This window comes from Odontesthes bonariensis, chromosome 1, assembly GCF_027942865.1.
Source record: "Odontesthes bonariensis isolate fOdoBon6 chromosome 1, fOdoBon6.hap1, whole genome shotgun sequence".
NCBI lineage: Eukaryota > Metazoa > Chordata > Actinopteri > Atheriniformes > Atherinopsidae > Odontesthes > Odontesthes bonariensis.
The window spans coordinates 14,254,964-14,282,296 of NC_134506.1; the positions used below are offsets into that span (position 1 = coordinate 14,254,964).

At 41.3% G+C, this 27,333-nt stretch overlaps 2 protein-coding genes across 4 annotated transcripts; one reads left to right on the plus strand and one right to left on the minus strand.

Moving 5' to 3' along the window:
- The first annotated feature begins 771 nt into the window (after window positions 1-771).
- nnt2 (nicotinamide nucleotide transhydrogenase 2) lies at window positions 772-18,340 on the plus strand. Of its 2 annotated transcripts, XM_075477728.1 has the most exons (22): window positions 772-895; window positions 1,458-1,614; window positions 2,386-2,615; window positions 2,723-2,922; window positions 3,020-3,107; window positions 3,240-3,328; window positions 3,430-3,617; window positions 5,335-5,468; window positions 5,599-5,790; window positions 6,327-6,477; window positions 8,074-8,235; window positions 8,334-8,444; window positions 8,545-8,690; window positions 10,699-10,894; window positions 13,366-13,599; window positions 14,085-14,245; window positions 14,624-14,803; window positions 14,896-15,055; window positions 17,047-17,128; window positions 17,287-17,405; window positions 17,729-17,844; window positions 17,968-18,340. In XM_075477728.1, exons 2-22 carry the CDS (start codon window positions 1,485-1,487, stop codon window positions 18,112-18,114), a joined length of 3,216 nt encoding a protein of 1,071 aa, XP_075333843.1. In that variant the 5' UTR covers window positions 772-895; window positions 1,458-1,484; the 3' UTR covers window positions 18,115-18,340. The 2 variants fall into 2 exon arrangements, with proteins under 2 accessions (XP_075333843.1, XP_075333757.1); XM_075477642.1 differs by lacking the exon at window positions 772-895 and having other exon boundaries at window positions 1,249-1,614.
- A 977-nt stretch (window positions 18,341-19,317) lies between these two features.
- Window positions 19,318-25,716, minus strand: dtwd1 (DTW motif tRNA-uridine aminocarboxypropyltransferase 1). Of its 2 annotated transcripts, none has more exons than XM_075477854.1 (5): window positions 25,672-25,716; window positions 24,121-24,424; window positions 23,820-23,957; window positions 19,874-20,162; window positions 19,318-19,755 (listed from the first exon to the last, which is right to left on the minus strand). In XM_075477854.1, the coding sequence occupies exons 2-5, from the start codon at window positions 24,376-24,378 to the stop codon at window positions 19,526-19,528; spliced, it is 915 nt and encodes a 304-aa protein (XP_075333969.1). In that variant the 5' UTR covers window positions 24,379-24,424; window positions 25,672-25,716; the 3' UTR covers window positions 19,318-19,525. The 2 variants fall into 2 exon arrangements, with proteins under 2 accessions (XP_075333969.1, XP_075334059.1); XM_075477944.1 differs by lacking the exon at window positions 25,672-25,716 and adding an exon at window positions 25,480-25,664.
- Between the last annotated feature and the right edge of the window lie 1,617 nt (window positions 25,717-27,333).

The window sequence follows — 27,333 nt, forward strand, 5'->3', positions numbered from 1 at the left end:
CTTTTCCTGCAGAGGGCGACAGGAAGCTTCCGCTTTACAACTGTCGCTTTTTTTCTCATTAAGAATAACGTAAAACAATTTGTTTGGTTTTTTTTAATCAGGAATGAAATGTTTTTATAATAAAAATATTACTTAAAAAAAGAAGAAACTATTTAACTATATTTTTAATACATACATATATTTTGGTCTAATGTATATGTACTAAGTTACTAAATTTTACCTTTTTGTAGTGAGTCCTCCTGACCACGTCTATGCTCCTGACCAGGATATTAGGAGATTATCTGTCTCAATGGATTATTTCCTGGTTCAATAAATATAAATTTAACCATGATACAAATACAAATTTTTATCCGACAACTTATACATACATAGATACAGCTATTATAACCTGACTCTAAGTCTCATGTATGCTGAAAACAAAAGCGTCTGGAATATATTTAAACAGACGTGAAAGTAGTTTAAATTTGTGAATAAGTGTGATAAGAAATAGTCATGGTCGTCCAACATTTAACAACTTTTCCTCATCTCTCTGTCACCTTGGCGACACCCTGTGTTCAGAAGACAAACTACATCAACTCTAAGAAGAAAAACCCAAAATTGACAATCCACGGTTGCATTTGTACTCATTTAAAATGTAAAAATGTATTTCAGATAAAAGTATTACTGGTTTTCGGCATCATTAACAAGGAGTTTATCTGCTTCTTGGGTGGTCATGGGTGAAGTCACGTGGCTTGCTATTTATACATAAATAGAGCAGCAGTGATATCGAAATTAAGGAAGGTCGAGTGTGTCTCTGTGAGCAGACGAAGGGGTTTTTGGGTTGGACGTCTCACTGGTGACCCTGCTGCTGGGGTGGAGTTGAATCATTTATCTGCTCTTTCTGGGAATCTGAAAGGCAAGTCTTAAAATGACAACACTGGTCAGTCTCTCATCATAACAAATTAGTGAAAGGTGGAGAGTGAAGGATACTGATTGTCTGTGATTTGGTGAATTAATGGTAAAAAAAACTACTCTTTCACATGTTTTTTCTCTTGACATTGTGTGTTTTTATGAAAGGCCAATACATGTAAAATTTTGCCCAGTTTTGATTGTGCAGGAAGCTGTGTGTTGGAGCCATGAGTTGTCTCTTCTTGCCCAACAGCGTGTCATCTGAGCACTGAGTCCTCTGCCCACTTCCCAGCAAGCAGGCCAGACTTGGCGCAGTTTCCCTTTTGTGCCGTCATAATTTCAAATCTCGCGAACAAGCCCGTTGTCTGTAATCCAGCCTGGGCCTTATGTGTTGTGTCCTGCAAAGCTGAAATGTCACTCTGCTGTCTGTAGGCCTTGGTAGTGCAGACAGTGTGTGACTTGGGGGATTCAGGACCTACTTGAGGAGATCAAAATGTTCTGTGTTATCTGACAGCAGATGCAGAAGTAGTGTCAACGTATCATCGATCTCTGCTTGTTTGTGTTCACAGTCAACAGCCAGAAGGTGTCTCGAGGCCATGTCGACCCTCCTGCGGTGTATCTCCAGCTCCTGTCTCACTTTGTCCCATAGAAGAGTTCATCAGAAAACACTGGGAAGGAGGAATTTTAGGACTTTCCCTGTATTATGGGACCAAAAGGCTTCCAAAGGTAGGAAAATCACAGCTCAAATAAAATTTATCTGCCTAACCTTCCAGTATTTACGGCCAGCTGCTCTCTCTGGGTTTGGATTTCCTCTGTGTCTGAGTTGTGGAATGAGAACGTAAGAGTTCACCCGAGGACACTTTGCTTTTGGCCCGGTGGAGTGGAAAACTCCACGGATCGTCAAATGTTTGTAGCAGGTTGCCTGAGTGGTTCCCAAAATAGGGAAAGCTGATGTGAAGGAAGCGATTGCTCCGCTCGCTGACCTGTGCTAACATGTAAGAGCATTTGAGAGGTCAGTTAAAGGTGACATGTCAAATCCTAACTGGCGTCTGGCAGATGCTGTTGAAAGACGTTTGTTTATGCAGTCAGTTCACAGGGAACATGCCACAGAGTGTTTGTGAGAGTTTTATGAGTTACTGGGAGCTTTTAAGTTTGAATTTTGAGTGCGTCTGTAAGAGTGCAGGCCTCTCTGTGTGTGTTGTGGCTCGGCTCCAATCACCTGCTACTTATGTCACCAGAGTGGCGAGGTCACCGTGCCATGTACGGAGAGAAATATGCAACCCGACGCTGCTCCCAAACACACAGTCTTAGCTGCACACGCATGCTCCTTTATGTTGTTGAATAAAAACGGTCTTATTTGTCAGTTTTTTTTTTTTTTTTTTTTTTTTTTTTTTTTTTTGTGCCAAAGGTTTTAATACTCATCTGAAAATGTTCATGTTTTTATAAAAACAATCTAATGAGCTGCAGGTTTAATGAACAGCTGGATTGTGTGTTCAGGTGTGCCCTATAAGAACCTGATGGTAGGAGTTCCAAAAGAGACTGTGCAGAATGAACGTCGTGTGGCGTTGTCGCCCGCCGGGGTTGAGGCGCTGGTCAAACAGGGCTTCATGGTGCAGGTGGAGAGTGGAGCTGGAGACGAATCCAAGTTCTCCGACCAGATGTACAGAGATGCAGGAGCCACCATTACTGATGTCAAGGGAGCCCTGGGCTCAGATTTGGTCCTCAAGGTTGTACACACGACCTGTCTGCTTAGTAGATAATCGTCTCATGTAAGCATACTTGTAATTTTTTTTTTTTTTTTTTGTTGTTCATTTGTTTGCTTTTTTGGCTTCAGGTTCGAGCCCCCAGTTTGAGTGAGACAGAACTTCTGAAGCCCAAGTCCACGCTGGTGAGCTTCATCTATCCAGCACAGAACCAAGAGCTGATGACGAAGCTGTCAGAGAGGCAGAGCAATGTGTTGGCCATGGACCAGGTGCCCAGAGTCACCATCGCGCAGGGCTACGACGCACTCAGCTCCATGGCTAACATCGCAGGGTAAACAGACCTGTTGCTCAACGTACAAATTCATATGCATGCAGATGTTCTTAATTGTCTGGTTTCAGCAAATGTGGTTTGGATTTTTGTTTTGTAGATACAAGGCTGTGGTTCTGGCCGCCAACCACTTTGGAAGGTTCTTCACTGGTCAGATCACAGCTGCAGGAAAAGTGCCTCCAGCTAAGGTAACTTGCTGTTTAGATTGCAAGTCAGTATGACAGATTTCCGTCTTCCTGTAACGTTTTCTTTGACTAATTTAATCTGTAACGTGCATCGAGTCTCCTCCTGGTACATATGGATGTTTCTGTTGCACACAGGTCCTGGTTATTGGAGGTGGAGTTGCTGGTTTAGCAGCAGCAGGGGCAGCCAAGTCAATGGGAGCCATAGTCAGAGGATTTGACACCAGGTATAAGATGAGAGGAGAAAAACACCTTATATCTCACACTGCAGACTTTGTGTTGATGCTTTACGGTTCTGACGATAAGCTGACTGCCTCTCGCCTGTCAGGCCAGCAGCTCTGGAGCAGTTCAAGTCTTTCGGGGCAGAGCCTCTGGAAGTAGACATCAAAGAGTCTGGCGAGGGGGTCGGAGGTTACGCCAAAGAGATGTCAAAGGAGTTCATCGAGGCAGAGTTCGCTCTTTTCGCCAGGCAGTGCAAAGAGGTCGACATTGTCATTAGCACTGCCCTGATTCCAGGTCAGTCACAGTCACTGATGCCACTTTTGTCTTTTTACTTGAGTGTTTAGAGCTTGATCAAAAGGTTGTTTTTTTTTTTTTTTTCCACAAAAACCCTGAGACAAATGACAGACGTGATAGAAAACAGTTGTCTGTTATCTTACTATGAAAGAACTTTTTTATGATGAGCTGGTACTTTATAAATAAGATTGAACTGATAAAGCTACCTGGAATTACAATGAATCTTTTACAATGTCAGATGGGCAGAAGTCAGATGACAAACCATCAAGTAAATGTTAATGTTGCTTTGTTTCTGGTTGTGTAGGAGGCAATTAATGGTTACCATGGTGGTCTCGCTCCTTGTTTCCACATTGGCTTTGTGTATATATGCAAATCAGGTGGCAGTTTTGGTATTATGGGTATCTCTGATATGTGTGCAAAAATCCTGACCATGTTAAAAACTTTTATGCTTATATTTGCTAAAACTGGACAAAAACACTAGTTTTGCATCCATCCACGAATACCTTTTCTTATGTTGAACACTAGGGGGCAAAATGTGTTCCAAACTCACTCCACATAAACCCCATGTGGAAGTGGGGGTTAATGAAGCTTCCTGGTCGGAGAAGTAAAGCCAGTAGAGAACAGCCTTGAACCTTATTTTTCACTAATGGCCATCTGGAGCAACACTTCTGGTTTTTAGAAGATTTTAGATTGTATGGAGCCTCTTTTTTTTTTTTTTTTTTCCCCCGACTATTGCCAATGACAAAATGACCCCACTTCATAAAACAAATTTAAGGTCTCAGTTGCTAGTTTTAAGCCTTCCTACAGCATGTTGGTGAATAATCACAAATTGAGACCTTAATGGCATTTAGTATACCAATAAAAAGAAAATAGTTTTTTTTTTTTTTTTTTTTTTTTTTTTGATGCTCCTTTGTTTTTTTTTTCCTTAAAAATTTCTCCCCACATTCTCTTTTGGGGACATGTCAGGATTACAGACAGAAGACCAGTCCAGTAACTTTACCCACTTCTTCAGCAGGCATGACTTTATCTTTTATAATGTGTCTCGTTGAAAAATACACGAATGACCTTGAAAAAGATGCCGACCTAAAGGCAGAATGTGTTGCTCAGAAATGTCTATGTACTTTTTAGCATTAATGCTGACATCACAGCAGTGTAATTTACCTTTACCAAGGCCGCTGATACAACCCCATGCCATTTCAGAGCACAGCTTTTGGACTTGTGGTACTTTTTTTGACTTTGGTCCAGTGCATACAGTGTCCATTTCTTCCAAAAAATATCTTAAATTCTGATTGGTCTGACCACAGTACATGTTTCCACTGTGTGATGGTCCATCCCAGGCTTCATCAAGCCCAGAGAATTTGACCTAGACTCTTTTTTTGTGTGTGTGTTAAATTTGTAGACATTGTGAATGTAACTCTGTGTAGAGTTTGACAAAGGTTTCCCACAAGTAATCAATCATGTGATGTCAACACAGAATCCCGTGTTGACATCACCTGTTTATAATTCCATTTTTTTTAACCTCATTGTTAGCCCTAATTGGCAACATCCCATTTTTATTTTTCATGCATTAGAGCCCTGAAATGGATGTCTGACAGAGCTTGAAAATGTATACCATGTGCAATTAAATTAAAGCCAATGTAAATGATAAGAATCTTTTTTTTTCTGATTTGTGGTTGAATTGAGATAAGTTTGATGGATCTCACTTGTTCCCATGCAGGAAAGACGGCTCCTGTTTTGATTAAAAAGCCGTTTGTGGAGTCTATGAAGGATGGCTCTGTGGTGGTGGATCTGGCTGCAGAGGCTGGGGGCAACATTGAGACCACCAAGCCTGGAGAGCTGTACGTTCACAAGGTGAGGTTTGTGCCTGCTTTTAAGTGCAAAAGAAATTCTAAATGATTACAAAGAAGTGTGCCTGATTTGTTCTCCACTGTGGAAAATTTACAGATGTTCTTTTATTTCTTTTCTTTTTGCAATTAACAAGGGAGTAACACATATCGGTTACACAGACCTCCCTAGCCGCATGGCCACCCAGGCCAGCACTCTGTATTCAAACAACATCCTGAAACTGCTGAAGGCCATTAGCCCAGACAAAGAATACTTCCACTATGAGCCCACAGACGAATTTGACTATGGAACAATTGACCATGTCATCCGTGGGACTCTTGTGATGCAGGTTGGTTTTAATTTGCTGCAAATGTCTACTGGCTGCTTCTCCACTGGCATCGCTCCCTCCCTCCCTCTCAACATGAACTATCCAATTCAGTCAAGCTAAGACACTGGGCCAAATGGGTACTAAAAACCCATTCCTGGCTTGGAATGGCTCAAGTTGAATCCCAGCAAGAATGTTATGAACGTTTCAGAATATACTTTTCCAGGAATTTTGGCTCAGACGCATTGTTTATGGCAGTGAAAGCATGCAACCTCAATAGGACATATCAGTTTACCCCTTGTTAAACTAAGCATTACTCATACCGCTTAAAAGTAAATTTATCTTTCAAAACCCCTGCTAACCATTTCATGATTGCTGTTTGTTCAGCATAATCTCGTGTGCAGCCCCTGTATTTGTATTGTGAGTGCTCCCACCATCCAGTTGAGATCTCCCACTATGCAAAGCTCTGAAGTTTTGATGTCTGTTTCTCACGCAAAAACTTTGTGGACATCCTCTGTGTTCTCACACTGGTTGTTTTGTGTGTTTTCTGGCGTGTCTAGGAAGGCAAGAACATTTTCCCATCTCCCCTCCCCAAAACTGTCCCCCCAGCCCCAGTAAAACAGAAATCAGTTGCAGAGATGGAGGCTGAAAAAACCGCAGCGGTTTCCCCCTTCAACCGCACCATGACCTCTGCTGGTGTCTACACTGCAGGTCAGACACGAGCACACAAATGCATGCACAAATATGCAAACAAAGACATGTTGCACAACGTTGCATTCAGTGACATTTGGATTGTGTTTTATTCCAGTTCTTTGAAAAAGATTTGGCTCCTCTGCAGTATGAATTGAAGCTATATTGAACCAATCAACACTGTGTTAACATTGTTAACATTAGCTTTTGAAGCTAAGATTACTACTGCAGCAAGTAACTATCTCAGGTGATTGGGTAACCAGTGAAGTGCGTAGAGGACTTTTGTTGAGAGAAGTTAATTTGGCTGACTCTTCCTTAACAGGGAGCAGAAGGTAGGTAATAATCTTCATGTATGCTGTGGAATGAAACACAGAAACTGTTTGGAAAACTGGTTCCATCAACCCAAAAAAAATGAGATGCTGTGTAAAAAGTTAAAAAAAAAAAAAAACACACTGACGTGCAGGTTTCATAAACGAGTATTTTATTCACAACAGCACATGTAAAACATTTCAAATGTTGAAGGTGAGACATTTGACCATTTCATGAAAAATAAGTCTTGAATTTGATGGTTACAACATGTCTCAAAAAAGTTGTCTTGGGGACACTTATCAATGTAGCACCCCCCACTTCTTTTAACAACGGTCTGTAAACATCTAGAAACCCAGATTCTTCTACTATGAAGCCATGCAAATGCAGTATGTGCTTTTGAACTGAAAAACACATCATCTTTACTGGAGCAAATTTAGCTCTAAAACCTGTATAAACTTTTCAGCATTAATGGTGCCTTTCCAGATGTGCAAGTTATCAGTTCCACAGGCACTAATGCACCCATGCCATCAGAGATGCGGGCTTTTTACCTGAGTGCTGATCACAAAGGAGATGTTTCATCTCCTCTTTGACCCTTTCCAAAAAATATATTCTGCTTGGTCTCAGTCCATTTTAAATGAACAAATACTGTGGGCCAGAAAAGAAGTGTTTCTGGATCCTGTTCACATGTTCCTTACTCTTTGCATGAAATAACTTTAACCTGCATTTGTGAATGGCACGGTGAACTGTGTTCACAGACAATGATTTCTGTGAAAGACGAAGTGTTCCTGAGCCCATGCAGGGATTTCCATGACAGAATCCTGTCTGTTTTTAACGCAGTGCTGCCCGAGGCCCGAAGATTCCAGGTAGCCAGTATTGACTTTCAGTCACATTCCTTGCACATAGAAATCTCCAGATTCTGAAATTGCTCCACAATTTGTAGTTTTTTTTTTTTCTTTTAGTTTGCTGAACCTCTGCCCAGCTAAATTTCTGAGAGACTTGTCTCTCTAAGGTGCTATTATTAAACCTGTTGGCAATTAACCAAATTGGTTATGACATGTTCCTCCAGCTGTTTCTTTGTTTCACCGCTTACTTTTCCAGCCTTTTGTTGCCTTCATCCGAACCCTTTAACACCTTTCTGCAAGATGAGCTAATAGTTTTCATGAAGTACCTCACTTTTAATGTTTTTTTTGTTTGTTTGTTTTTTCCATGTTCTTTTGGACAATGAAAAAAAACAACTGTACACTTTTGCCAATGACAACAATGGGGAAAGAACTGCAGAGCAGTAGGCAAACTGTCTTTTCATTTCAGGTGTATCCACCTGTTTGGCTCTGGGCATCATCTCCCCCAACGCAGCTTTCACTCAGATGGTCACAACCTTCGGTTTGGCTGGGATTGTGGGTTACCACACTGTGTGGGGCGTGACCCCTGCTCTCCACTCACCCCTCATGTCTGTCACCAACGCCATCTCAGGTCAGGACAATATATGACGGCCACATTATGACCTTTGTCCAAGTGGTTCTTTTCTCATTTGTTTTTTTTTTCTCTATGCTGTTTGTTCCCTCTCTCAGGTCTGACTGCAGTTGGAGGCTTGGTGTTGATGGGTGGAGGTCTCACACCCTCCTCTCTGCCTGAGAGTCTTGCTCTAGCTGCTGCCTTTGTTTCCTCCATCAACATCGCTGGTCTGAAACTCATCACAAAAATAACTGTAGAGACTATGATTTATTGCCTACCCAACCAAGTGGACTCTGTAGATTTTCTTTTTGTTCTGTGCATGCGCAGGTGGTTTTCTCATCACCCAGAGGATGCTGGACATGTTCAAACGTTCTACTGACCCCCCTGAATACAATTACCTGTATGCACTGCCTGGGGCTGCATTTGTTGGAGGATACGGCGCCTCTTTGGCTGCTGGATATAACATTGAGCAGGTGACAGGATATGCATGATGCCATCTCTCTCACATTTATTCCAGTAATACTATTTAACTGGACAGCTTGTCTATGAAGTGAGTATGTGTAACTCAGGATGATAGGTTGTGTTGGTAGAGATTTTATAGTTATTTTACCCATTCAAACCATTTATTTCACACTTGGAAGAATTTTTGTATTTCCAGAAAACACTGCACTCCTGAACTGTCTGAAACACCTTGTTTGCCCACAAAGGATTGAGAAGGGCTTACAGGCAAGAGAAACGACAAGCTTCCGGTGTCAACATTTAGGGTGATCTATTACCAGAAGTAAATTATAGTAACCAGAAGTATGTCGGCATTGGTGTGGAATTACATAAAAGTAAAGAATGTGTTTTCATACCCTTAAATGAAGCAGTTTATAACCAAAAAGCAGCAGGTCACAAACGTCACTGCTCTGCCATGTTGCACTGCAGTGTTACTGCAGTGGCCCAGAGGGTCAAAGCAAATGCCCCTTCTAAAGCAACCCTTGTCTTCCAATTCACTTGCACCTTGACCAATGGCGATGAGCATAACTGCAGTTCGACTTCTTTATTCTTACAACCGCTTTTGTTAGGGGATTGGCAGGAGTATCCAGCTTGTTGAAATATGTGCGGATCTTACACAATTCAGCTTTTAGATTGTAAAAAGTTTATTGATGCTTATTGACACGAATGGTCTGAGATCACAATAAAGATAAGATCTTGCTCGAGTCCAACTTTGACTTATTTTGTGTTCCCAGAAGCTTAAAACTTAGTTGTTCATTCAGTGTGATTAGAGAAGATTATCTTAACATTTATTTGATTATTGAATATCAAGTTAGCTGTCAACAAATTTTATGCAGGATTGTTTGAATTACCAATTCAAACAATCCTGAATTACCAGTTTTAAGTATTATAATCGAATTTTTATTCAAACCTTTAAATAGTTTAATTCCCTTAACATGATCTAAAAAAAATGAATATTTCATGACCTGGCTGTGATTTATTTATTTATTTTTTGTTAAAGCTGCGGTCAGCACCTTTTTTTTTTTAGTCATATTAGCTTGAACTGTCATGGGATTCTGGAAGTAGAATATTAAATAGGCTGTTTAGGAAAAATCCCGAAATCTGTAGCTCCCTCTGAAGCATGTAATCATGCTTGCAAAAACCGAGCGCTCCCGGCTGTTTTTAACCAATCAAGTTAGGGTGGAGGAATCCTACCTGTCAATCACAGCTTGTGCACACGCTGCTGAGCGTGAGTCTGCCCCAGCTTGTGTGCGCTCACACTGGTGTGAACTCACGTGCACAACCTCGTCCACAGAGGGGGAGGGGTTTGGGGGGCGATTCGGAGCTTGTTAGAGGTTGGGGGAGGGACCTGAGAGTTGTATCAGTTCGAATATTCCGACTTTAGACTCGCAATTTTGAAAACCTGCCGACGGCAGCTTTAAAAGCGGGGTAGGGGATCTTTTTCTGGAACATTTTTTTACATATTGCTTGAAATACTCTTCACACCCCCATTGCAACCAATTAGTTAAAAGTTTTGACAAAAATATGAAAAGTTTTAGTGGCCTCTAGAACGTACAATCTAGGAAAAACAGTATCCAATCATTGTGAACGGACCGTTCACAATGATTGGATATTGATGCCGTCTATCAAACTGCAATCTGCTCCTCCCTCCCCCTCCTTCTCCCTGTGCGAGTACCCTGCTCCGTGAACGTCCAGAAGCTTGGCAGGAAGCTAAACTAGAGCCAGCTTGGCTAGCACCTAGCATTATTAAACGTATAGTTAGCATATACTAAATACGGCAATGATCGATGCTTGCTGTCAGAACAGCGCTTGTGCACCTTCGTGCGCGTTCATGTACTCTAGAGGCGTGCCTTCGGGGGGAAAGTGAAGAAAAGGGTTGGGGCTTTTTACCTGTGTATTTTCAAAATGCAGCTTCGCTGGACTCAAAATCCAGGATCTCCTACCCTACCTTTAAGTCTGACTTGTCTGTTTTAAAACCCTCAGATGATATACTTGGGCTCAGGCTTGTGCTGTGTCGGGGCCCTGGCAGGCCTCTCAGCCCAGCGCACCTCTCGTTTGGGGAACGCCCTGGGCATGATGGGAGTGGCAGGGGGCCTGGCTGCCACCATCGGTGCCCTCAAACCGTCACCAGAGTTGCTGTCTCAGATGTCTCTGGCCATGGCCACTGGAGGAACCCTGGGTAGGTGTCTCCATGCTTACCTGCTCTTGTCAAACAGCTAAAAGATGGGACTGTTGTGCTGCAGAGGGCTGGGCGATATATCGATATTAAAGATATATCGATTCAAATTTGAGCTGTAATACTTGCTTCAGGCAAGCCATTGATCGGAGCTCTCTGCACTGCTTCCCTCGCTCCGGCTCCGCCCCTCCTCTTTCATGCACAGAGAGGGGAGGGACACTCCGGCACTCTTAAACAAACATGGAGAAGGCAACAACGTCTGCGGAGCGTACGGAGGAGAGCCCCTTGGTTGGTAAAAGAAAAATCAGTGGCTCAATCATTTGGAGATGGTTCGGATACAAATTGTCAGACGAGCAACAAAACCAAGCTATATGTAGGGACTCGGGAGTGCCATAAGCACATTGCAGCCAGTGGTGGAAGCACTACCAATCTTTTTTATCACTTAAAAATGTGGCACAAAGTGCAATATGAAGAGTGTGTGGAACTGCGCGCTGCAGAAGCCCCAGGCACAAGCCGTCCCCAACCTGACAAAGCTCCAGCCCCCAAACAAAGCTCACTGCAAGCTTCATTTTCCCGCTGTGTGCCGTATGAGAAGAAAAGCGACAAGTGGCGTGCAATAAGAAAGGCGGTGTCCTTTCACATTGCCAAAGACATGGTCCCTGTTGCAACAGTGGAACAGGTCGGGTTCAAAGAGCTAAAAAGCTGGACCCGAGATACGAGCTTCCCAGTCGCAACAATTTTGCACGAGAAGCACTGCCGCGCAAATGTATAGTGAAGCCAGACAGAACGTTGCGGGCCGGCTCGCTAACGTCACCCATTTTGCGTTGACCAGCGATATATGGTCAAGCAGGACGAGTCAACCTTATATGAGCGTGACAGTTCACTTCATGCAAGACTGGGAGATGAAAACAGCTTGTCAAAAACAAAACAGCTGGACTCAATTGCAAGCTGGAAACTTCAAGAAAAGCATCTGGTTGCTATAACAACCGACAACGGGAGCAACATCGTCAAAGCGGTTCAGCTGAACGAGTGGCTGAGGATGCAGTGCTTCGGTCACAGACTATACTTGGCTATTGGTGAGTGCAGTGGAGCATATTTGAGTATATTCTGAGCCACCTGGCTAAAAAGTATCTCTTGGTACCAGCTACCAGTTCACCCTCCGAAAGGGTTTTTAGCTGCAGTGGAAATATCGTGACCTCCCACAGAGCATCTCTGAAGACGATGCCGTTGACTGAGGCTGGTTTTTCTCGCACAAAATCTTTAAATGAAGGAGGACACGCTTGTCTGTCTTCTAATGTCTACCTCAAGACAGCACTACTGTTTATCAAAGAAAAAAAAAAGAACATGTTTATTGAGTTTATAGTCTTTTCCTTGTGCAACTGGTTGAGACTGTTCAGATAAGCTATTAAGTTAACAAAAAGAAACGGGTAATTTCAAGCTGTTTAAAAACGTTTTTCTTAAACTGAGCACTTTTTTTTGTTATCTCTTTATATATAAATGCTGCCCTCAAAAGATTTACCCATTTTATAGGCTAATTTTATTATATTAGAGATATGAGATATTTTTTTTTATTTAAATGTGCACCTTACGAGCTTTGTTATACAGTGTTTATGTTTACATTTTATAGTGAGTTTTCAATAAAACTACTCGTATTTGGGTTTGACTGAGCATTTCATTTCACAGCTCTCACTTTGCGGAAAAAATATCGGGATATATATCGTATATCGATATTCAACCTAAATATATCAGGATATGACTTTTGATCCATATCGCCCAGCCCTAACTCTGACACTGTTCATTTCAGCACTGCCTTATTTATTTTCAGAACAGTATTGTTGTCCACTACTAAAGCCCTTAGGCATATGTTTAGCTATCATGTGATGGAGATCTGTGGCTGACAAGGAACCTCTGGGCTTCAGTTTCCCCTTAACTTTGGGCATCGCTCCTTTTGAAGTCCAACAGCTTATTTAGAAAATTACAAGACCACATCAGGAAGGAGTTATATCTTAATAACTTTGTATGTGCCTGCTGCAGTCATTTGGGGGAGTGATTTTCTTTTGCTAACTCATAACAGAACGTCAGTCACCATAATTTAAGAAACAGAATGATGAATGATGTTCTCAACATGCATGCACACACAGTCAAAGGTGCATGGGGTGTACTCGGTGTTGGTGTCACTATGTTTTAGAGAAAACGCGATTAAATGCTTAGCTTCGTGCTCATTAGATTTGCTTTGAAGATCAGGGAACATAACAGGAAACAGGTGTGCGCCTCATAACCATTAGCTCTTTAGCTTTTGTTTTTACTAAATGATTTCTGCAGTTGGGCAATGTGTATTTAAAAAAAAAACAAGCTTGGTTCTGGTGTTTGACATTACCATATGCAGTAACTCACTGAAATGGTTTCCCCCCCACCCCTTTTTTTTTTTTTTTTAAATCTGTCTTTCTGTATTTATCTTGATGTCTCGACTGTAGGTCTCACCATTGCCAAGCGTATTGAAATCACAGACTTGCCGCAGCTGGTGGCAGCCTTTCACAGCCTCGTGGGGCTGGCAGCTGTTCTCACCTGCGTGGCTGAGTACATGATTGAGTTCCCTCACCTGGACACTCACCCAGCCGCAGGTGTACTCAAGACTGTGGCCTATCTGGGTACCTACATTGGAGGGGTCACCTTCAGTGGATCGCTGGTGGCCTATGGAAAGCTTCAAGGTAATAACTACAAATTAAATATATTCATAGCATTTGCAGAATACTTGTGCGTATAGATGCTGCTCATGTGATACAGGCTGTCCATTTCTTTTGACAGTCACAAAAATCTATATAGACGCACTAAGCTTTACGTCCTCTTGCCCTGATTGTCCCTTTCATCTAGATAAGCATAAGATCCTCTGTTAAATCCAGGCCCAGATTGGAGCTTTGTGTGCATGTGTCAGTTTGTTATGTGGCGGGCAGGGCAGTGGCTGCATGGCTGTGGTTGGTGGAGGGGCTGTTGGCTTATTTGTGGATGCGGCAGCGTCTCTCTCGGTCAAATTGAATTAAAGGCCTCCACAGAGAAGTCTTGGGGTTCAAAGACATTTGACACTGATTAGGGGAAAAGTGTGGTTACTTGTTTTTATGTTCTCAATTATGTCCTTTTATCCCTACAAATGAGTGACAATAACTTCTGCCCGTTTTGAAATTTCTTTTGGATGCAGGCATCCTAAGCTCTGCTCCCCTAATGCTGCCTGGTCGACACATGTTAAACGCTGGTTTGATGGCGGCGTCCGTGGGAGGCATGGTGCCCTTTATGCTCAGTTCCACCTATGGTACTGGCATGGGGTGTCTGATGGGAGTGTCTGGGCTTTCCACCATTATGGTGAGTTTCCGTGATTAGATTAGTTGCTAGCAGATGAAGCAAAGGTATATGAAGAGTAACAGATGTGATTATTTTCTGCTGAGCAAAACAATGTATTTATAAAAACTTTTTCTTTTTTTTTTTTTTTAATTACTGGATTGGAATTTGCTAAACCATTAACCTTAGATAAATCATATTTTTATGTGGAACAACTTTGGTCACTGACTTTTACTCAGTGGGTAACATTTATTATTTCATTATATTAGACGGCCAAAAAGTTTTATTTTAACTCCATGTTGGCGTCGACTGAATATTGTTGCACTCAGTTTATGAAAGAGGTGATTGTTTTACTGGACTGTGTGGCTGGAATGGTCCCCTCCCCTCAACCCGGTCTAACAGGGTGTAACACTGACGGTAGCCATCGGGGGTGCCGACATGCCTGTGGTCATCACTGTGTTGAACAGCTACTCAGGATGGGCTCTTTGTGCTGAAGGCTTCTTACTAGACAACAATCTCATGACAATTGTAGGAGCCCTGATTGGCTCTTCTGGTGCCATCCTTTCATACATCATGTGTGTGGTGAGTAGATGCATATTTCCCGCTATGGGCATGAATTAAGACGATTAACCCTTGGGGGAGTTACTTTAGTGAATGTCCTCTCCCTCTTCAAGGCTATGAACCGCTCGCTGCCCAATGTGATCCTGGGTGGCTACGGTACGACCTCCACAGCAGGCGGGAAACCCATGGAGATTGTTGGCACTCACACCGAGGTCAACGTGGACCAGACTGTTGACATAATCAAAGAAGCCCACAGCATTATCATCACACCAGGTACACACGATGCCAGAAGCACGACAAACACGGACAGGGTCTGCTGGGTATTTATAATGAACGTCAGAAATACGACTTCATTGTTAGTTTCTACCGAAATTATCTTGGCATTCTTTGGCCGACTTTGTCAAAAAGGTGAAAACATACAGATAAAAAAAACAGAAGTAACTTTCTCATCAACAAACCCGCCCCTCGATAAGAAAAACAAGATGATCATGCACACATATCATTTGTAAGTTGCTTTGGACAAAAGCTGCTAAATGCATAAACACATTCGGGTGTGTGAGGTTGGTGGCTGAAGCCTCAAATGGAGATTGAAAGCAGGCGACAGGGGTCTGAAGATTTTTGTGGTCTTTAGCTGTAAATGACATGGACTCAAAAGACATCATGAAAAGAAATGTGCGATCAAATTTTACATAGGGCTTCAGTGTATATATATATATATATGTGGGTGTGTGTGTTTAAATGGAATAATTTCATGATATGTAGCCAAAGCTAGTTAAACCCACTTTACCGTTTCAACATGCACAAACCAGTTGGAACTGGGACACGTTAGCAGTTCCATTAGTTGTGGATAAATTTGTGGATAATGGCAAAGTTCCTTGCGCAGTCTCATATTAAACTGGGCTGTGCACATACTCCTAGAATCGCATTTGCATCCCATGCTTAGGTTTAGTGGTTCATGTGAAGCTGGTGATCTGTACAGTCACAAATTTTTAGGCAGCGCCCTGGACCCTAATGGACTAGTGCAGCTAACAAAATCTACACATAGATAGAAAGACCACAGATTAGCTCTTAGCCATCAATGTATCAGAAGAAAAAATGGAGGACAATTTAACATTATTTTTTGTGGTGCAAAGATAATTTTTCATTAAAAAAAAAAACATTTTGTGTAGCTCAAATCATACCACAGTCAATGCTGGGTTTGATATTTTGCCCAGATGAGAACTTTGGGAGATGATTTCAAACCCTAATAGCAAAAAAAAAAAAAAAAACAAGAAGATGACCCTGGGAAAAAACCCCACAAGAGAAGAGTTTGATGATTAACTTCACTTGACAAAAGGTTGAGCATGACTACTTTACCAGAATATGGATCAAAACAGCAGTAATGGAAAAGCTGAAATCCTTTGGAAATAATCTGGATGGTGAAACATGGGAACCACAAGGGGGTATCGTGCACACGAATAATCCTACAATCATCTGTCAACATGCAGTAAAAAAATAAAAATAAATGATAGTTACGTTAATGACCATATCTTGATTAATTACAAAGAGAAAGCCAGACCTGTCTTCCAGCCGAGGAGTTGTTTAGCAGCTCAAGCAAGAGGGACCACTCCGAATATGTTGGATACAAGGATTGCAGTTTTCCAATGGCCCCTGACCAACGTGAAGACAGCTGTGCGTTCCAACATGCTGGTTTGATTAGAGAAACAGGGAAAAGTCATAGGAACTATTGAGTCCAGACTCAAGATTTCTCTATGCGTTGTCAACAACAAAGCCCGGCAATGAGGAAACAGAAGGCTCCGGTTGTCAGGGGACTTGGAAGATACGGGTTCTGAGTGACTGCCGTCACAAAATTCGTCGAGGGGTAACGCTGAACTCTGTGAGGTCCACCAGGGTTTAACGGGGGTCATACAGCCAAGCAAAATAGTTCTTTGCACGCAGGGGTCCCAAATGTACCAAATCCATGCCTAAGTTCCTTTGAAAAATGTATCTCTGAAAATTGAACTGCAATTATTTTAATAAGGTGGGGGGCTTGTGGTAGATGAGCACAAAAAAGAGAATAATGGGTCTTGTCTTTCTGCTGGATCACAGTTCTATCGAACAATGGACAATAACTCAGTTGGTTGTCAAAAACACAAATCCAGTGTATGAAATGCTGTTGGATAACACCCAAACATCTGAGGGGGAAATCTCGACATGCTAAAAAAAAACACATCATAAGATAAGAGTGCTCTCTTTAAGCTGTGTGTTTCTGTATTTGTGTTTAGGTTGGGGTCTGTGTGCAGCCAAAGCCCAGTACCCAATTGCAGACATGGTGAAGATGCTGAAGGAACAAGGCAAGTCTGTCAGGTGAGTTCCCCCACTCATGCTGTACCTTACTTTGAACACAATTACTTCTGCTTCTCTGTCCTCCTCCTATAAACTTGTTTAGAAAGTGACGAGTGAATTTTTACCCCTCGCACAACACGAGCAGCACGAAGCAGTGAGGTTTTGATCTTCTCCCACAGATTTGGTATCCACCCAGTGGCTGGTCGTATGCCCGGTCAATTGAACGTCCTCTTGGCTGAAGCTGGTGTTCCTTACGATATTGTCCTGGAGATGGACGAGATCAATGACGACTTCCCAGGCAAACTCTTTTTAAAATAAATTCTAGCTGTTATTTTTATTGTGACATGGTTATCACTTTGGCAGGACGGTGTCGGATAGAATTACGAGATCAATTTTTGTGTATTAAACACGTCCACATTTCATCTACACTTGGAGCAGAATTGTGTGAGCTTGTGTGGATATTTAGACATGCCATGTGATATGGACAGCAGCTGTTGTCTCAGCAACCAGCATGACGTCTAGGACACATGGTTCTGTTTGACAGAGGAAGATGGGTGTGGTGCCTGTGCTTGATTGTTTCTGTCTTTTGTTTTTAAATTTGTAAATGTTTGCGACCCACAGAGACGGACCTGACAATGGTCATCGGAGCCAACGACACAGTGAATTCTGCAGCACAAGAAGATCCCAACTCTATAATAGCTGGCATGCCTGTCCTGGAAGTGTGGAAGTCCAAACAGGTTCCTCTAGCGTTATTATATACACCTCTGACATGTTGATTAACCAGTTGTTTCTGTATTTATTGTATCTTGGTACAGAGAGTGACCACATTAATATATATTTTTTTTTAAACTTTACTGCAGGTGATAGTGATGAAGCGTACCTTGGGCGTGGGCTACGCTGCTGTAGATAACCCCATTTTCTACAAACCCAATACATCAATGCTGCTGGGAGATGCCAAGAAGACATGTGACAACCTGCAAGCCAAGATCAGAGAGGTCTTCTACTAGATGCCACTCATTGTGTTTCTGTACAAAAAGCAGGTTATCAGACTGTACACCCAGCTTTAAAGTCCTGTATTTTCAGAGAAACAAGTAAATGGATCTGAATGAGTTTCAGTGCGTAGGTAGCCCAAGATTGATATGGAGATGATTATCAGAATTCTTTTTAAAATTGGGGACATGCATAACTCCAGAACAAATGTTTATTGATTTGTAAATAAAATATTTAAATGCATTTCAAGTCCATTTCTTTGTACACTATAACTGGATTGAATTACAGGTAACTAAAGTTTAAATGTACCGAACGTCCACGAGCAAAGACAAAATGCCTGCTGGAATGCAGCCATACTGATACAAGAATGTGTGTGTGAAACTTCATCAAATGATCTTAACTTTATCTAACTTCCTATTTAAGACAAATGCAATCAGACGCTGCATATACATTCAGACTTTTCATGTCCACATTGAACACACTGATAATTACTTTTAGTCCAGGCGAGATGATTCTGGCAACTCAAACCTCCTTCAGCTGCTTTTGAGACATCACAATGAGAAGGAACTTTTGGCCATTTGTTCTGACAATGGTGATTTCAGGTCATCAGTATTTCTAAGACGTACCAATTGGAAATTCCTCTAAAGTTCATGTTTCAACATCTCATTGAGGTTTTACATAAATCTGACAGATTTTTTTTTTTTTTCTTTCTGCAGGCGTTTTGATATTAACCTTTTTCAGAAAAGCACTTTGTCCTTTGCAAACATCTAAAGACAGTTGAAACTATCTTGTACTTGCTCCATTTGAAGGCAGTTTCTTACTGTGGGTTGAACTCGTGTGTCTTAAAGCTTTTGTGTCCTTTTCTATCTTCATGCATCTCTAGGTCCTGTGAAAGCTGTTATAGTCCAGTTATTAAGTGTGTTCAGTAAAAACATGAAAAGTACTTTTTTTCTTTGGTGTGGTATACAAGTTAGAAATTATTGTGAAGGTGTCAGTGATTACGAATAAATTATTTAAATTTTCTTTTTCTTCAAATTCCAAGGAATCCACACATCTTGCAGCTATAAGTGCATTTCTTCATAATCAGCAAAGCTCAATAATCAGAATAACTTAAACCATCCTAATATAATGATCAAGATGGAGCTATTTTTGTTCAGAAAAAACTGAAGAAAAACTTTGCCCAGTTTTCAGTTGCCATTGTCTTTGTTGCACAAGTATGATTTTCGTGTCAGAGTATTTATTACATTGACTGTATCAAACAACTCACATATGGTTCCAATTTTTTACTTTTTGTTTTATTGCATACCTTTATACAAACTGAAGTCACGGTATTATTTCTAAAATACAAACCTGCTAAACCATAAAACAAGAGCTTGCATATAGATCTGCTCCTTGGCCACAGTTCAGTCTCAAAACTCCAGTTTTTCCTCAGCATTTTCCAGCAGATGCCTTAGCTTTGTTGACAACTGAGTGCAAGTAGGAGTAGAAGAAGAGGAGGTTATCATATTCTCCATTGTACTCCTGAGTAAGGCAATCCTGGTGGAAGTCCCTGAGGAAATAATAAATAGCCTCAATAGTTGCAAGGTAAGTGTCTGGTTTGCCCTTCTGACGGCGCCAGAAACACGTTTTTCTCGTCTTGAGTTCTACTTGGAGCAAACCTGGATGAGAACAAGCATTGGGAAGAAAGCAGACAAGAACAGAGTGAACTCACATAAAAGCAGAGTTGCATGTGAAATTAAGTTGCCTTGACTAATCACCAATTATCAGAGTACTTGCCTTGCAGCCTCTCGTCTGTGCTGATCTTGTTGGTCTGGTTCCACGTGCTGTCGATGAAGACCACCCTCTGCAGGGGATAACACTTTGACTCCAAGCTCTTTGCTGCATCTGGAGTTCCTGACTCTGGGTTCTTGGCAGTGTGTGTGGCACCTTGAACTTCCTCACTTTTCAGCCTCTTTGCGCAGGGTTCATCAGAGGAGTCACGCGACCTGTTGTTCCTCCTGTCACGCAAACACTGCATCATGTCTTGAACTGAGACGGCCCCTGGGCCAGGGAACACCAACACCACCTGGAGAGAGCAGACATGCTGACTGGAGGTCCATCATACACAAAGTCTAGGGTTAAAAAAAGAATTTCAAACATATGTTGTTTCTTTACTGCCATGATTTATACACGGCTAAATTTGAGAAGCCGTGAAAGAGAAACAGTTTGACTGGAGTCCTATGAAGCTGAAAAATTGAAAACATGAGATCACCCAGCTAACTAAAATACAGGCGGGAGAACCATTGGAAACAGCCACATTATAAATCGAAGTTGAGAATTAGTTATGCTGAACAAATGGGAGTACATAATGCTGAAAAATAAGCACGTACAAAGTGGATGTAATGAATAATAACTCACGGTGTGACTCAAAAGCAGCTGTTTGCATTTAGAATTTAAATGCACTTCAAATAAATACAGCAAATATGGTGCATGGAGTTAGCTTACAAGGTCAATGAGCAGCAGGAATAGACTACATTGGTTAGGACACAGGACAGAGCAGGACAGCTGATCTTTGGGATCCTGTGGGTTGCAAAGTGGGATCTCTGTGTATCAACAACTCCTGTGGATGCTCAATTGGATTGAAATCTGGGAAGCCTGGTGAACAGTCTGTTCTATAATAGCGTTGGAGTTAGTTTTTTTTTTCACTTTTTCAGATGAAGTAGAGGAAACAATTATGGAACCATGAATCAAATAGAAAAATAAATAAATAAATAATCAGTTAGTACTTTGTTGTAGCTCCCCTGGCTTTTATGACACATTGAATTCTTTGAGGCATGAACTTCACAAATGAAAAACAAATTTTTCATTGTTCAGGTTCATTCATCAGACTCTCGTAAAGGAGATGACAGATCAGCTTTGTAGGATGGAGCCTTGTCATGGACACCATACGTTTTTAAACCAGATTCAGACCCCGACTGTTTGCTGGCTATGTCAGTGAGTTGATATGTCTTTACTGAAGATTCGTAATCATCCTGAAAAATTACCTTTTGATTAATGGAATAACAAAACTGTGGAGACGACTGCCATCTCCCCCGGTCCTTTACCCGACATCAACTCCACATCATCAATGATTGTGGAAATGAGCTTGTTTCCTTCAAGCTGCCATCTTTACAGAGGACCTGCAGCAAACAACAGTACGGCACTCCTTGTCCAGTGATGATCTATCACTGAATATCACTTTCATCCAACAGTCCACGGCCCACGACTGCTTCTCTTCAGTCCACTAAAACCGTGTTTTCTTCTGTTTAAGGAGTCAGTGATGGTTTATTTTTGGCTTTAAAACAACCAGTTTTACCAATATTGCTTAACTGAAGCTCAACTAAAACACAAAGCATATCTGTCCTGTGCCCATGGTGTCCGTTTAATACATTTTTTTTATTTTTATAGATCCTTTCAAAAACACAGAGGAGCATCTATAATAACTCCTTGATTTAATTGAGTTACATCAACATTTAGAGGGGCACTAGGTAGCATTTTCACCTAAAATTATAGCCTTCAGGAGTTTACCAAAGGTTAAACAAGTCAATGGTAAGCGAATGAAGCCTGTCTCGCTCCCAACAGGGGTCTGTATGCTGAAAATCCCATATGTAACTTCGGCAGGAGCGACCCGCTTCTGAAGTGATGTGCGAGAAGAGTCGTTTGTGTTTACGGCACTTAGCTAGGTACTGTATGCTAGTTGTAGCTGTAGGCTATGTGTTTGCTTGCGTTGAAGAGCCAACACCAAGCGTTTCATATTCTGCCTTTCACAGACTGAATATGACATGTTCGATGTTGGCACTTACGGGTCGCGGGTGCAGCAGCCTGAGCAGAGAAACCCAGATGAGCTGTCCCCGGCCACTTCCTCCAGCAACAGTATTCTAGCATATTATCTTGAGTTCTCTCTTCAGAAAATCTCTGATTATAGTATCTTACGTGGGCAGTCTACACTTGTGAATCAGATGACCTAACTGCACTGACTAAATAACACAACGTCAGCATTCGCCACAATGTTTAGTTAGTGGATGTGTATAATACAAAGGTGGGCATTTTTACGACAGTGTAGAATTTCAGGTTGACCAATAGAGATCGCTATACTGCCGCTAAACTACCTTGTATCCCTTTAAAGCTGCCGTTGGCAGGTTTTCAAAATTCCGAGTCTAAAGTCGGAAAATTCGAACTGATACAACTTTCAGGTCCCTCTCCCAACCTCTAACAAGCTCCGAATCGCCCCCCAAACCCCTCCCCCTCTGTGGACGAGGTTGTGCACGTGAGTTCACACCAGTGTGAGCGCACACAAGCTGGGGCAGACTCACGCTCAGCAGCGTGTGCACAAGCTGTGATTGACAGGTAGGATTCCTCCACCCTAACGTAATTGGTTAAAAACAGCCGGGAGCGCTCGATTTTTGCGAGCACGATTACAGGCTTCAGAGGGAGCTACAGATTTCGGGATTTTTCCTAAACAGCCTATTTAATATTCTACTTTCAGAATCCCATGACAGTTCAAGCTAATATGACTAAAAAAAAGTTGCCGACGGCAGCTTTAATTTCCCTCTGGGATAAATAAAGTATTTTTGAATTTGAACTGAATTGAAACCAGTTCTTGTTGAGAACCGGTTCCCAGTTTTTCAATTCCTTGGAATCGTTTGGCGATTTTGCAAAACGATTCCCTTATCAATTCCAGTGGGCGCGAATGATGTCACCACGCAACATTGCGTGGCGAGTCCAATGCAGCCAGCAGCCAACAGTAAACATGGCGCCCAAGTGGTACAAACGCTCGAAAGTTTGATTACACAATCCTAAAAAAGACGACAACAGGGCAACTTGCAAAGTGAATATTTCACCAAAGGGAGGAAATACTACCAACATGCAATAACTATGAATGAATGTCACGTTTTCGATCCGCTCCGGACTAACGTTGGTGAATCTGAACCCAGCAACGTTAGCAACGTTAGCATGTCCTCGGCTAACACTGCAGGTAACTAACTAACAAACAAACACTGCCTATCATGTTAGCGCCATTTGCCTCCTTGTAAAACCTGCTATTAGTAACGGTTAAGGTTAAATGAATGCCTTCTCAGGCATTACATTTAGATGAAATCATGAGAGACAGAGCCTGACTGGCTCAGAGCCAGAGGCTGGTGGTACTACCCCCAGTTCACGTCTACCTCCAGCTTCTCCTTTCACCAGAGCAGGGAAGAGTTAAATTACCCAGGCCATGATAGACGAATGTGGACCTCACCGTTGTTGGGCTTGTAAGGTCATGACTCGTGTTACTTCTAAACTAAACAAAGTTGATGCTAATCGACCGGTTTGTTGTCCTTTTTCTCCAAATGAGAATCGATAAGGGAACCGACAAAGAACCGAATCGTTAAGCAGAATCGAAAATGGAATTGGAATCGTAAAAATCTTATCAATTCCCATCCCTACACTTAGAGCTGAAAATGTCAATTGTCTGAAAAAGAGATTGTAAGTATTTTGATAATATGAATAATAAGAGGAGTGTGAAAGTAAACCGAGACTCTTTGATGCAGAATAGTTTGGAGGAAGAAAAAAAAACATCCAATTGTAGCCTCTAGAAAAATGTAACTAGTAGTTTCCACAGTATCTTGAGCCTTTTCAGCTTTGGACCGGGAATATAAATGTTAATTCGAGCCACAACAAGTAATACCTCACACTGATAATTACAATGAAAACAGCTCCTAACCTTGTCATTTTCAAACTCGGGAATGCAGGGGTAGGTATATATTGTGACATCACTGGATGCGAGAATCTTGGCATGGATGGCAGTACTCTTGCCGTCGGTTTCGTTGGGATGCTTAATGACGTCTATCTTCACAGGAAGCTGAGCAAAACAAATAATATGTAGTTAGGTCAAATAGAAAGTTCACCCGCACCATGTATACACTTCATGGATCTCACATAAAAGATCCAGCACATTCCACCACATGAAGCCACAACATTTAGTAGAAATGGGAGAACACAGTGAGTCCTAACCCCTTACTGACCTTGATTAAGGGAATTTCCTGATTGCTGACACCCACTAATGAGCAGCATGTGTAGCAGAAGAACATCCTTGATCCTCCACATTTAGAGCACTTCAACCTGCCATTCTGCTGTGCTTTCTCCAGCACTGCATGTGATGCCAATTGTAGGCCTTGGAGAGGGTGCTTGGCAAGCTCATGGATGTCTGATGAGTTCCCAAAGACTGTTGTTTTGTCACGGCAACGAGGAGAAACTCGCTGGTCTTCATCCAGGCTGCTCATGCTTGGTCTTTAAATGTTGACAGATTTATCTCGTGGTAAGTTGACCCTGCATTCATAGCCAAACAAAAATGACAAAACAAATGATGCAAATGTTTGAAGACACAAATTATCCAACATTTACATTACCACAAACATTGAGGAGCAGAGTAATGTGGAAAAGTCATTTATCTAGCAAGGAGGACTTGTTATAAGTTGTTGCTATCAAATGTTCATACACACTTTTTTTTTTTTTTTTTTAAACAAATGAGCTGATATGGGTTGGCTGATATTGACAATATTAAGACGACATTAATACTGTGATGGTGATGCAAGATGAGGATTTTGTTGCTGTGTTTAAGTGATCTAGTTTAAAGGTGTCCTCTATCGTTATATCACTAGCTTTCTGTTGGGGCATCTCAACTCAATACTTGACAGAGTATTTTCTTTCGATAACCTCTTAAAAAGAAAGTCTAAAAATTCATTATGAGCCATCTTGGACACTCTACTAGTAAACTGTTTGTATATTGTTTCTATGTAGAAAGTTTTGAGCGGAACATTTGTAACAGCGTTATTTTTGGATAAATCTACCTGTTTTGATTTGTTACTTACCGATTTAGATTTTATTTTAATGTATTTACTGGCTTTTCTGCGCTGATCTGGTGTACCTATCAGATTAGTAATGAAATATATATTTCATGTGATGGGCAAGTCTATGTTTCAGGCTTAAAGTATGGTCACAATATGAGCAGAGTCCGTGAGTAACACATATCCTGATGTGATATTTTAAACCACGTGGAAACCAGGAAATAACAAGCAAGGGCAGGCACTTGTTGGATATAGACTGTGAAAGCACTTCTGTTCCCCGACATAAACCTGAGAGCAAACGGAGCTGAAGTAAGACAGTTTCAGCAGAATGTGAAGTGAGCTAAACACAAGTAACTGGCACATACAATTCAGTGATCAACACAAGCGCTTAAAGGGCAAAACATTTAATTAATAATACATTTCTCATTCTCTTCAGCTTGGCCCTGTGATATCTGAGCCTTTTAGACTGGATGCTATTGCTAATTTGCCATCCTACTTTACATCTGTCCCTGCTTTACACATTGTAGCTACCGTTACCTCATTCATCCTGGTGTAGCTAGCTCCTGTTAGCAAGCATATACTTCACATCTTTAGCTGAGGATGAAAACATAAGCCGATACAGATCCAGACCTAGCACCATTAGCAAAGACAATGAAAAACAGATGCTGGTAGCTCTGCCGAGTCTACGAGCCAAGCCACATAACACAGTACCGACCCAAGCGTGCCTACCAGTAATTAAATCTCAGGCGCGTACATCTTCTTCTACGCCGGAAATACTACTCCGTACTCGTCAGTTATACGTTGCTAAGCACCGAGCGTGCGCAGTCTGGTGGAGAGTACATACTCAGTACACCTTATTAAACTGTGGTGAAGTACGAGCTTTTTAACCTTCGTACCTGCAGCTATATAGCCAGGGGAAGCACCTTGATATTAAAACTATTTCATTAACCTCGACTGTCAATAGATATTTTACAACCTTTATTGGTGGTGCCATAACATGTTAAAGTTATAATTACTATGTTGAAAATCATTTTTGTGGTTCAGCATCCTTTTCTGTCAGTAGGCTACAGTTCTGACTGTAAGCTGGATACAGATAGTGAGTTAGTCAGTCCAATAAAGTAGAAGACATAAATTTCAAGTTAAAATGATGATGAACTATAATTACATGTATTTGTTTTCCGTGTACAACAACACAATTTTCTGGGATGTTTCTGAATCAGATCAGAAGACCTTTGTGCTCTTCAACGTCAGTTTGCATTTGTATAATTCAAGTTTAACATCAGTATGGGTGAAAGACTTTGAAGACTAGTTGTCTCAAATATTAGTATGGATTTGTCGTGTTCAAAAACAGATGTGCTTGGTGTGATGTGAAACAGATTGTTTTATGTCAGATTTCAAAGATACCTGAGCTGTCATACTTTCTATGAAACAGACAATTGCATGCAGACTTCCATGGCAAACAGATGTGTTTCAAGTGAGACCTTCCAAAATTCGTGATATGGGATTCTAAACAATCAGACATCTGCCAAATATGCACAGTGTGCCAGGTTGAATTGAAGGTCGTGGAAACACAGTTTATGGGTATAAGTCATATTTCTCAAACCAGTCTTACTTTACCTCTATCTGAACGTAAAACCCTTATGTCGATTGCTTTGTATGTTTATTATCATTATTATTATTATTATTATTATTATTACATTGTGACATAACTAGACACAACAATTTCATGCTTGAGATCAATCAGCATACATAAAAAAAGCTATTTCTGTTGCAGACATGTGTTATCAATCATTTCCCCAATTTTTCTGTTTAGTTTAAGAAAAAACAAACTGTCTGACTGCATTTTCAAGTGGAGTACTGATGAAACTAAAATAATGCTATAACATTGTTTCCCTCTGTATTCATTGTCTTAGTTCTAAAATGCTGTCTGACAAGTGAAAATATGGAAATCAGATGTGATTTTGTGCTTTTTCAGGTGCATTCAGACTGCTTTCCCCTTATCAAATGGACAGTCGACTCGCAGCTTCTTGATACCTTGTGGATCTGGGAACCTTCTGGAACTCTGGTAACAATACATTGATGATATATGCCGGTTTTCTCAGTATTAACATACTACCATATTGTTAGTTTTTGATCATTTCCATGGTGTATTCCTCAGGTACAAAATCCAAGCTCGTCATGACGGGTGAGCAACAGAAGTTGATTTACAGCACAGAACATGTTTGCAGATAGGAAAGCGCTCATTCGTGGTAAGAGATTAATTCAGAGTATGTTTTTTTATGGTATCCCATTACAGGTTATTTTAAAATCTATGTTTATATACAATATGTGTATATTACGGGCTGCACGGTGGTGTGGTGGTTAACACTGTTGCCTCATAGCAAGATGGTT

Excerpts from the sequence above, each read along its gene's own strand:
- nnt2 (XM_075477728.1), top strand. The coding sequence starts at position 1,485 with ATGTCGACCCTCCTGCGGTGTATCTCCAGCTCCTGTCTCACTTTGTCC. Across the intron at positions 3,329-3,429 it reads GTCAGAGGATTTGACACCAG|GCCAGCAGCTCTGGAGCAGT; the intron begins GTATAAGATGAG and ends CTCGCCTGTCAG. Across the intron at positions 8,445-8,544 it reads TTCCTCCATCAACATCGCTG|GTGGTTTTCTCATCACCCAG; the intron begins GTCTGAAACTCA and ends GTGCATGCGCAG.
- dtwd1 (XM_075477854.1), bottom strand. The coding sequence starts at position 24,378 with ATGAGCAGCCTGGATGAAGACCAGCGAGTTTCTCCTCGTTGCCGTGAC. Across the intron at positions 20,163-23,819 it reads CCGAGTTTGAAAATGACAAG|GTGGTGTTGGTGTTCCCTGG; the intron begins GTTAGGAGCTGT and ends TGCTCTCTCCAG. Across the intron at positions 19,756-19,873 it reads CACAGACGAGAGGCTGCAAG|GTTTGCTCCAAGTAGAACTC; the intron begins GCAAGTACTCTG and ends GTTCTCATCCAG.